Source organism: Diceros bicornis, chromosome 28, assembly GCF_020826845.1.
Source record: "Diceros bicornis minor isolate mBicDic1 chromosome 28, mDicBic1.mat.cur, whole genome shotgun sequence".
In the NCBI taxonomy this organism is placed as follows: Eukaryota; Metazoa; Chordata; class Mammalia; order Perissodactyla; family Rhinocerotidae; genus Diceros; species Diceros bicornis.
This window is the reverse complement of record NC_080767.1, coordinates 7,799,249-7,811,223: the sequence shown is the minus strand read 5'-3', so window position 1 is coordinate 7,811,223 and position 11,975 is coordinate 7,799,249. Positions and strand designations below refer to the sequence as shown.

The 11,975-nt window shown below is 40.0% G+C and overlaps 1 protein-coding gene across 2 annotated transcripts in view; it reads right to left on the bottom strand.

The window, feature by feature from the left end:
• TDRD7 (tudor domain containing 7) overlaps window positions 1-11,975 on the bottom strand; it is an 88,930-nt gene that overhangs the window by 3,519 nt on the left and 73,436 nt on the right. For both annotated transcript variants that reach the window (XM_058523585.1, XM_058523586.1), the window contains 4 exons: window positions 10,594-10,728; window positions 7,868-7,978; window positions 5,513-6,015; window positions 1,336-1,496 (listed from right to left, as the gene is read on the bottom strand). In XM_058523585.1, coding sequence (XP_058379568.1) covers window positions 1,336-1,496; window positions 5,513-6,015; window positions 7,868-7,978; window positions 10,594-10,728 — 910 coding nt within the window. The remainder of the gene's footprint in view (window positions 1-1,335; window positions 1,497-5,512; window positions 6,016-7,867; window positions 7,979-10,593; window positions 10,729-11,975) is intronic.

Below are 11,975 nucleotides of genomic sequence, written 5' to 3'. Positions count from 1 at the left end.
TGCCTGCACCCTCAGCCCCTTTGGCCTCCACACCCTCTGCTGATGCTGACAGGCCTCTGGGTGGAGCTTCATCTAACTGCTCATGCTCCCTGCTAGTAGAGTGCACACAGAGGAGTCACCAACGTTTGCACTGCTTTCACAAAAGACAAAACAGAAATCTCAATAGACCAGGCTATGAAGAAGTACCACTGCACATCTATTAACTTAGCTCCTCTAATTGTAATGACTGTCAACAGGCTGGTGTGAACGCGGTGACAACACACTTGCATGCTATTAGTTGCAATGCAACTGGAAACTTGGCCATGAAAATGGTCACATTCTTTTTTTTTTTTAATTGTGGTAACAGTGGTTTATAATATTACACAAATTTCAGGTGAATATCATTATATTTCAATTTCTGTGTAGATTACACCATGTTCACCACTCAAAGACTAATTACAATTGATCACCATACACACGTGCCTAATCACCCCTTTTGCCCTCCTTCTTCCCACTTCCCCTCTGGTAACCACCAATCCAATCTCTGTCTCTATGTGTTTGTTTGCTGTTGTTTACCTTCTTTTTATGAGTGAGATCATATGGTACTTTACTTTCTCCCTCTGACTTATTTTGCTTAGCATAATACTCTCAACGTCCATCCATGTTGTCACAAATGGCAAAATTTAATCCTTTTTTATGGCTGAGTAGTATTCCATTGGGTATATATAGAAAATGGTTATAGTCTATGACCTAGGAATGTTTTACAGTCATGAAAATCTATTATGTAGATGTATTATAATTTACGCAACAAATTATGAAATATTAATTGTGCAATGTTCTCTTGTTGGTTATTTAGGTTGTTTCATTGTTTGTTTGTTTGTTTTGGCTAGTATACACAGCTGCAGGTTTTTTCCTTAATACCACAATAAAAGTGTAAACAACCTAAAAGTTCAATAGGGAAAATGACTGAACAGCATATTTTGCAGCTATTAAAAATCACTATCAAAACCATCAACCACCCACCCAAAAACTAACTAAAAAAAAAAATGCTTAATGAAGAAAGCAAAATGCAATATTGTACCTGTACTAAGATTACAGCTTTAGAAATATACTCATACCTGAAACCAGAGAGAGAAAGGAATACAGAAAAATAGAAACAGCAGGTATAGTGCGAGGGCGTGACTATGAGAGATCATTAAAATTATTTTCATTAGGCTTGGGAAGTTTGTGCCAAAAAACAAAACAAAACAGAAAAGTGAACTCAATAGGCCAATGACTCAGTACTCCCTAAGTACCCAGGACAAAATGACAATATAAACTATGTTGTGGCATGAGTTCAGATTCCACGCAAGTTACCTGCTAGCTGAGCTGTGACTGCCTGGAATGGCAGCTTCCGGAACATGTCCACTAGAGGCTGCACTTTTCTTATGTTGACTAACTCGTGCTTGCCATAGTCCAGCTCATACACGGATACCAATCCATTGGTCAGGATTCCTTTTAAAAGCACCCTGTGCCACCTAGATGTGCATTGGATTAGAAAGGAAGAAAAAACACGCAAAGTTAACACCTGCTTTCATGGTAACATTTTATGATAAAAAGAAAAATTAATATGAATGATGTTCATCAAAATATAAAACTATACTGTCATAGTAGTTTCTTAAAGAGATTGCTTCTTCTTTTTCCAAGTGTTATGATCCTCTGCTTTGCCACCGGCTCATTTGATGGAATTTGTTCAGTCAACACCCTTTTACGGGCCTTATGGAGCCAGTAAAGGAGAATGACACACAATCTACCAACCATCACTAAGCAGAATAAAACCAATGCCATAGAGGATGATCAGGACAAGGCTAGTGGATCCCTTCACTCTGATGGGGAGACAGCAGATGGCTACATGTTTGGGACGAGGTATACATGAGGAAGATGGAAAGAGGGAGGCAAGAAGGACCAGGCCAGACGGAAGACACGCATGAGAAGAAAAGCAGAGAAGACTCGACAGGGCATGGTGGTTTGGAGCAGAACAAACACTTCTATGTAGCTAGAAGGTGGAATGTGTGGAGGAATGGAAGAGAAAGTCAGACTAGGAAGGTAGGTTAGGAAAAGATGACAAAAAGTTTTGAATGCAAAGTTGATAATTTTAATTATGCCAAATAAGGAGATTAAAAAACAAAATAAAACAAAACACAAAATCCAATCCACCACCTAAAATAAAGAACCTGGAAAGGGTAGGAAAATATGGGGAAGAAGAATAGCATGGTTTCAGATGTCTAGTTCAAGGTGTGAGAAAGAAATTCACATGAATATACTCCCCCTTCTGAGCCTACATCATCATCATTAAAATGAGGAAAACCTAGACTTCCAAGTTCAGGTATGAAGGACCATTTTCAAGTCCTATGGTCTTGAGTACATGACTAAAGAGTCTTATTACACTAAGGAAAGGAAGATTGGTCATAATACCTAACAGGAAAGTGTTTCTGCTCCTGAGTGGGGTGAGTCGGGCTCTGCCACAGACGGCAGACCCAGCCCCACTCCAAGCAGGCCTATGAGCCACGAGCCCAGTGGAACAGCAGGCCCTCCACTGCGACGCACTGCTGGGCTGAGGCTGGGGTAGCCCGCCTGGCTCATTCTCCAGCCAAGACACGCCAACAGAGAATGGGCGCAGAAAACCCACACAGCTGCCATAGGGCGAACTACAGTAAGAAATCTTCAAAAAGGCCAACTTCAACACTGTCTGTGAGTGGGGCTCCTGGGCGAACTCCAGAAGCCTTCAGATAAGCCCAAAGTGCAGCAGGCCATAATCCATGAGTGACAGAGACGACGGGGACACAGAAAGGTAGCATAAGCACGTGAGCTCCGTGGGCCGAACAGACGCGAGCTGGAGTCCCACTTGGGCCGCTTTTCAGTTGCGTCACCCTGTGCTCTTTCTTTCTTCTCTCTGAGCCTCAGCTATCTCATGTGTCAGATTTAATTTTAACTTACTTGCAGAAATAATACATACACAGTCATGCGTCGCTTAATGATGGGGATACATTCTGAGAAATGCGCCATTAGGTGATTTCATTGTTGTGTGAACATCACAGAGTGCGCTTACACAAACCTAGACAGTATAGCCGACTGCACACCTAGGCTCTATGGTACCAATCTTACGGGACCACTGTTGAATATGTGGTCCCTCATTGACCAACACCTCATTATGCGGGGCATGACTGTAAAGTGCCTAGCACATTACTTTGGCATATAACAGGCACTTGGCAAATGATCGCCATCATCATTATTGTAATTATTAAAATGAAGATAAGCTATGTAAATAAGAACTTCAGATCAAACTGAAGAGAAATTTTCATATGTGGAAATGCCAGTTTGGTGCAGGTTGCTAATTTGTGTAAGTGCAAAAGGAGATGAAAACATTTGGTTTAGGAAATAGTCCTGGGTTGTAAGCAAGATAGAAGCTCTAAACACTTTACACTGATTCAGTTCATAAAGTTTAAAAAAAATCAGATAATCTGTTCTTATACATAAGACATCCCTTGATTATCTGGGGACAAATAAACTGGTTAAAGCCCAAGAGTCCTGGGGCAAAACTGTTTGACCCATCGTGGGGGTGGAGTCTGAAGTCCCACACTACAGGTCTCCAGTTTATGGGTTCTTCGCCCCCACACAACCCCTGCCTCCAAGTAGGACCTCCCCACCACTAATCATCATTAATCTGCCCCTCAGACAATAGTTAATATTAGTTTGGTTTTAACTGTAATTAAATTATCCTGCAAAGAGTTCTGATGAGGCAAATTTACACAAATAACGTTCCCATGCTGAATTAAACCCATTTATGCTTACAGTTGTAAACAACATGACTGTAAAAATGTTTGTTTGAAGATGAAAAGCTTGCGACTTTTAGGTTGAATCCTTTCCAGAATGAGAGCTACTTTTCACTTTTAAGAGTTGAAAATTGGGTTTTTTTTCTCCCATGAAAGTAACAAAATTTTATAAATGCCTATGCTTGCTATCTTAAGAAAGAATGAAAGCATTTTATAGAAAAAATAAGCAGTTTGACCCTTTAAACTGAGTTTTGTGTGTGTCTGTGTCTGTGTGCGCGCGTGCGCATGCGCGCGCACACTTGGGCAGGGGGAAGGGAGACAGTTCTTTCGTGTTCAGCATCATCAGATCAACTTGTTCATCTCCCCTAAGAAAGCTGGAAAAGGAGACAGGCCGGGGCAGCTGCGCCATTCTCCGGGGCTTCTGTGGAACGAGGGCAGAGGGGAGCGCGTAGTGCTTCGGCTTCACGGGGTTGGAACCAGCACATACTGGGGGCTTCAGGAAAGGAGGGTGTGGATCCAAATGTGAAAACATGAGAAAACAGACCGAAGTGCTAAACAAGTGTAGGGAATCATGGTGCTCACTGTCCAAAGGCCAAAGAGCAGTGCAATATATGCACTCCTGCACCTTATAAAAGGTGGCAGCAGCTCTCTAGGAAGCAACTGACAACGTATATCAAGAATCTTTTAATCTTTAAACAAGTTATTTCTCCTCTAGGAATCTATCCCATAAATAAATAATCAGAGATGCAAACAAAGATTTATGCTCAATAGTATTTATAATAGTGAAAAATCTAGGAGCAAAAAACCTACATGACAAGGGAGAATGATAAGTAAACTATGATCTCTCTATATGATGGACTATTCAGCCATTAAAAATGTTTCTGAAGAAATTTTAGGGTTGGCCCCTGGCTTAGGGGTTAAGTGCACGCACTCCGCTACTGGCAGCCCAGGTTCAGATCCTGGGCGCGCACTGACACACCGCTGCTTCTGCCGTGCTGAGGCTGCATCCCACATACAGCAACTAGAAGGATGTGCAACTATGACATACAGCTATCTACTGGGGCTTTGGGGAAAAAAAAGGAGGAGGATTGGCAATAGATGTTAGCTCAGAGCCGGTCTTCCTCAGCAAAAAGAGGAGGATTAGCATGGATGTTAGCTCAGGGCTGATCTTCCTCACAAAAAAAAAGACAAAAAAAAAAAAGAAATTTCATCACATGGAAAACTGTTCACAGGATTATGTTAAGTGAAAAAAGTAGGCACAAAATTATATATAATAGTAATATATCAATTGTATAAATATGTATAGAAAAAACTAGAAGAAATATATAAGTAGTTTAACAAGGGTTATGTTGGTGGGCTGATTTTAATTTCTTATACTTTTTGTATTTTATAAATTTTCTACAATAAACATTTTATTTTTAAAATTAAAAGGTCATTAAACATTATTTTCTGAATAAAATAATTTTTTTCTAATAGAAAAATACAAAACACATCTAAACCTTCACTTTAGATATAATTAGGTTTTAACAGGAATACAGTCACTAGATTTTTAGATAAATGACATCATTTTAAATATTAGAAAAGTGCACATTCATTAGTCTCAATTCACATTCAAAATTCCCATTCGTGCAGTTCAGTGTCCCCCCCACAGGGACTAAGGACTCTGGGTATCTACACATTTTTCTTAGGAGTAGAATAAAATGCTTTATACAAGGACCTACTTATTTTCCACTTTTGCAGCATACACTTGGTCTTTTTCCACCGCTATGTGGCGCTCCTCAGACACACTGTAATACAGAATCATCTCTTCCATCAGAACTTCCAACTTATGTATCTCTTGCCATGGCTGTATGACAAAGTAGCCCGGGTGACAGGCCACAGGCACGTACACATCCATATGTTCCCCTGGCTTTGACAAGTGGATAGGAGGTGGCAATTCCTCCATGGAGAAAGATCTGGTGTGGTCCACCACAGACTTTCTGAAGACATCTGTGAGGCTCTTTCTGAAATTCTCTCCAGTGTTGCCCAAAATGGGGGTGTTACCACTTTTGCTGTTGGGAGAGCTAGCTCCAACAGATACGGCACTCAAAAACACATCCTTCTGATGCTTCCACAAGTCTGCATTTGTAATCTGGCGGTTAATACTGCGATGAGGATCAGGGAAGTTCTTAGGAGTAAATAAATAAACATGTGCGATCCCTCTGGTTTCATCCACTTTTGTAACCTTTGGAAAACACAAAAAAAACAATTCAAGAAATCCAAGTTCACAATGAATTCTGAGAGGCAGTTATAACATTAGCCTTACACAGTATTTTACAAAAAAACCCAACTTGCTAACATGCATTTTATTTAAGGTGAGATGAATTATCTATCACAGCTATAGCAATGAGTATGCTCTTAAGTCAAAATAGTCTAGAAACCAGGAGCAAGCTTACAGAAATGAAAAATTTACTAACTTCTAAAGACTCTTGAGAATAACCTATAACCTGCCGGAGACCATCATCACTGAGAGAAAGGGATTCTATATATCATGATTAAAAATTTTTTTTCATTAATGACATTTTAAAACACTCAAAGTAGGAAGAATAGTATGACGAATCCCCCTGTGTTCATCAGTCAGCTTCGACAATAAGAAATAATCACGACAACGGCAGACTGTCCTCTAGGCATCCTGCTAAGGCTGGTGCGCTCTCAGACAGGAGGGAAGGAAGAAGCTTTGACATTCACCATACCCTGCAGGACCTCTGGTCCAAATTCCTTGTTTGGTCCTAATATGTGCCCTCACCCCTCACCCTCTCCCGGAGTTACATGGGAAGAGAGGGACCTGGGGCAAAAAACGGAAGAAAGCTCCACTGAATAGGTCAAAACTACAGTTTTGCACCTTTTGCCTAGGAGACCTTTGACTACCCAGCTACCTCTGCTGTTTCTGGCAGAGGGGTGAAGTGTTTCTACAGGAGTACCACACATTGATAACTGGGACCCCACTGCTGTGTCCCCCAAAGGGCTGGTGACTTAACTCTTCTCATCAGCTCCTCTGGTTTATCTTAGGAATGACAAAAAGAAGACCCATCTGTCTTTTATCAAACAGGGCTGGGAATGAAAGGCAGGAACGCAGGCATGAAGACAGCGCGACACCAGCAAGGCAAGCCTTCTATAGTAATTTACTTTTTGAATTTTTTTCTAGCAAGATGAATCTATATAAATTCATCCTTTAGAGTGCTAATGAAGTACTGATTGCTAATTCATTTCGATACATACTACACAGAAGTACCATTTCAAAAATCAACCATTAAAAAATATTTTTGTTGAGTACCCTGGCTTTAGGCACTTAACAAGTAGCTGAGAAAACAATATTACCATGTGGCAATTGAGGAATATAAAATGGCACATAACTGTGTAACTGTACATTATAAAGCCGACAGGAGTATGAAGATAGGAAAATCAGTGTGAGCCAGAATAATTTAGAGATCTTCATGAAGATCTAACATTCCATTGTTAAACGCTTATATAAATAAAATAATACTATTTGCATCAGTTAAAACAGAAATATCATCTTACATTTATATTCTTGGAAATATGAGCAACATGAAGATGCAAAAGTGCAGAAAAAGAAATGAGCTAGTGAAATAAACAAAGCAGTGTAAATAAACTTTAGGAAAAGAGGCAAAAACCAAGATTATAAGCAAACGATTTGTTTATAATCTATTCTACTTCAGATAAAAAAGAAATAGAGGACTTATTTAAATGATCTTCAGAAACATTTATCAAGAGATATACAGTGCCTCTGTTGGGGACTTAATTCCTCACCACGGAGAATTATCTCTGCTACCTTATTAATAATGGAAAAATTACATAAAGTGTTTAAAATAATACTGGAGATATAGGATAAATTCTTAAATAAAAATTAAACCATGAATATCTTATAGCTACACATATAACCAATCTCTTGACTATAAAAATGCATCAGATGTGAAAGCATCAGTTTATAGTAAGAAAAAATTCTCACAAAAACCAAATGAGCCCTTCTGGCTGACAGCTCCCTTTCTAAATATATCAAGACCAATAAGATAACTAACCTTAATGCTACAGTCTGAGCAATTCAAAACAGAATCTCTTAACCAAAGCACAGCATCTGGTGTCCACATGCCAATAGATTGTGGAAGATCTGCTAAACAGCACTTTATAGCCTGAAAAGAAAACACGATGAAAAAACAAACTCACCAACTTAAAATAGGTACTTATGAGTAATATCAGTATTATTTTCCTACGAGTCAGATATTGCCAAGATAGAAAGCAAGCAACAGCAACAGCTAATAATGACAATTACAGCTCTAGGCTAGAGCATCTGCTATGTTCTTGGCTCTATTTATATCACTACTATTGTCTTTACTTCTATTACGAGCCAGGGCTTACACCAGGCACTTCACGTACTTCTCCCCCTACAATACTTCTGCATGACAGGCCAACGTTGTGACCCCATTCTACAGATGGTGAAACAGACTGGGAGAGACTAACTTGTGTAAGATCACAAAGTTGTGAAGACAGGATTGGGACTTACATCTAGGTCTTCCCTCTAAATCCAACTAAAAAGAAATGAAGTGTCATTTGGATGAAATCTGACTCCTGTTGCAAAAATCTTTTTGGAGGCTTAGTGCTTCATTCAGGATTTCCTGAGTACCTCGTGGGCACCAGGCCTTTGCGCTCACCTTTTGAAGGAGGTTGTAATGAGAATTAAGGAGGGCAAGAAAATCTGAAATCCATAGATACCTAAAGGCCTCATTTTCCCTGGTGCTTTTTACCTCCCACCATCACTGCACCAGCTTTTGCATGATGGCTACAGTAGAAGGTAAAAGGTGACCTCAGGGACTCCGTTCAGTCTCCTGGTAGCCTTGGAATTGATGGAGACAATTTTGTGAAGGGGAAAAAAACCTACTTCCAGGATTCCTGGATTCTTTCTTCCCTCTCTGAGCCTCACCCTCCCTGTCATACCCTCCTCCCTCGAGGGCTCCAAGTCTCTCACTGTGCCCCCTGGAGGAGACCTTTTCTTGGGGGAGAGGAGGTCCCTTCTGTTTTTTGTGAGGAACAGCCCTGAGCTAACACCCGATGCCAATCCTCCTCTTTTCTGCTGAAGAAGACTGGCCCTGGGCTAATATCCGTGCCCATCTTCCTCTACTTTATATTGGACGCTGCCACAGCATGGCTTAACAAGCAGTGCATCGGTGTGTGCCTGGGATCTGAACCGGTGAACCCTGGGCTGCTGCAGCGGAGCGCACACACTTAACCACTGCGCCACCGGGCTGGCCACGAGAGGAGGTCCCTTAGGGCAGAGAGAGCACTGCAGGGGCCAGGCAGGCAATGAGGGAGTAAAGCGGGCCAGATGGGGCCAGCGCACTGGAGAGCACGGCCCTACAGAGGAGAATGCCACTTCCCAAGCTCCCACAGAGCACTGTCCCACTAAGAAGAGTGCTCAACATAGTCAGATTTTCTAGTTTGTCAAGAGCAGCTAGAAGTAGAGATTTGTTGTGTGAAATTATTTTAAATCTTGGCAGCCAATTCACATTTTTAAATGCTGTAAGAGCCAAGAGCCCAAACCCCATATGCATAGGTCAGCTTTGGCTGCCAGGCCATCCGTTTGCTACTCTGACTTAGACCTCTTGGAGAGATGCTGTTACCCAGAGGCTGGGCCTAGCTAGCTTTCAAGGTTCCCACAACTTCACGTCTACGAAATAATGAATCTAGATAAGATTAATAGAAAAAATTTGTAGTGGCTATTAACTCTGTAGCACAAAGAAGGTACTATTGTGTAACTTTCAGACAGTGAAGGTCAGTGGGGTGGATCCCCCCTTCCCCTCTAGTCCAGGGAACCGTTTCTGGGTAAGGCTGGCCCCGGATAGATGTTCTAGCAGAGGGTACAGAGGCCACAGGCGTTATCAAGTGAAAGTACCACTTAAAGGTCTAATAATTTTCAATATTATGGCTGCAAACAATAAAAGTGATTTTGAAAATTGGCTTGAATACAAGTTAAACAGCTTCTCTGTAGTAGTCATTTTGGAAAAGGCAATGATGACCGGAGTGAGAGAAATTATAAAAGTCATGCTAATCATGGTCAAGTACTTTTTATTCACTGAGTTTTGATGGCATAAGATACCATCTGGCAAATATGAAGCAAGTGGCCTTTTGAAATCACAGAATGTTGAACAATTTTATTTTCAAAAAAACGACTGATTTCTGTATAAAATCCTCTACTTCTCCTAATGGTAGGAAATAGTTCTTAATTTTAATTAAGTCAAAATAATTAAAAATTCTTATCATCTGAATTTTTACCAATAGAGAAAGGAGAGACTGAAGTTAATCTTTTTACTAAAATCTATGGGGAAAAGGTCATATAAGAAAATGATTAAATATAAACAGATTTCTGAAGAGAATAGTTACCTAATTAAACTAAGAACCCTGGAAGTAAATATTTACATACAATATCCTAAAACTGTGTAGAAGTAGGCAATGACATCTAATTATTAAAATGGAACCTCTGACTGGACAACATAGCCTAATGACCATACATACTTAATTACACACATTTATCAAACAATGTTCTCTAAGTTGGACTCATCTTCTTGTCTATGTCAGCCAGATTTTACCTCTGAAAACCAGTGAACAACCACATTTGGACCATTTCCAATTTTGTTACAAACTTGGACTTCGGTCATTATTAAGGTAAAAACTGAGAGAGCATCTCACAACATGATTACGAATGCATCCAAATCTCTTCCAGAAAATCACTCAGGCCTGTAATGTACAGTACCTGAGGTGGTATCACGATCATCTCTTGTAGAAACCGAGGGGGAATTTCCCTGAGCTCGGACACCTTTACCGATGCCACAGTGCCGGAATCCAGGAATTGAACATCAAGAGCCCGGCTGCTGTGAACGTTCGCGATCTGCAACGAGACAAGTGTTAGGCTAATTTATTAGCATATCCAAAAGGCCCAAACGCTTCTGTGCAATTACATTTGCACATCTCTAAATTGCATACAAAAGGCAATAAAGACTATCAGTGTTAATTTTCTCTCTTTTTTTTTTTTCCTGAGGAAGATCGGCCCTGAGCTAACATCTGCCAATCCTCTTTTTGCTGAGGAAGACTAGCCCTGGGCTAACATCCATGCCCATCCTCCTTCACTTTATATGGGACAATGCCACAGCATGGCTTGACAAGTGGTGCCTCGGTGCGCGCCCAGGATCCAAACCGGCGAACCCCGGGCGGCCGCAGCGGAGCGTGCGCACTTAACTGCTTGCGCCACGGGCCAGCCCCCAATTTTCTCTTATTTTAAAATGTACTTATTTACCAAATAAGTATTCTTTTAGAGTAGAACTGATTTTAACATCTAGTTGTTAATTCATTTAATCAGTAATAATCACTAAACTAATAATCAGGAAAATTAATAAATATAGTAATATTTACTATGTTCTCAATTCTAGGACACTACTGATTATAAAACAATTTGATACATTATTATATATTGCTGATTATAAGATGCAGTCTGTTCTCCAAAATATTAAAATGTGAGAAAAAAAACTACTGTGTCTTAGCAGTGAGGAAATAGAAAATAGAGTGAACTTAGAATTTTTCTGGTAGTAGGTAAATACTATGTATTTCTAAATCATAACATATTTTGGTTTTCTATAGCTTCATCAGAAAACCCAATGATAATTTTTATCATTTGCCCTATAACTAAAAAATCGAAACTCAGCAAGTCATAGAGAGGTAAAATAAGCTCAAATTAATAATTCAAAAATTGGGAAATTACACACTGAGTGAAAGCAATAATTACCTATCTGTGATCAAATGGCAACATTAAAACATGAGATTCTGGGTGCACCTCTAAATGCCCATAACTTCTCTTACTAAGCCATTATGATATCTGCCATCATTGAATATAGTTACACTGGCCAAATACAGCCCCGTTGGGATGGTTATCTGGGCAGGAACTTCATGCCTACAACTGCACTAACTGCCACCTTAAGAATGATTGGTGGTGCTTTCAATATGCTGACTGTCAAGAACTGGACCACTCTTGGCAGAGAAGTTTGATATACCAAAGGATGCTTTATTAAATTTTATAAATTTTTTAATCTCTTAAGACATGATAAACACAAACAGTACTACAGGGCAATATTTTAAAATGCA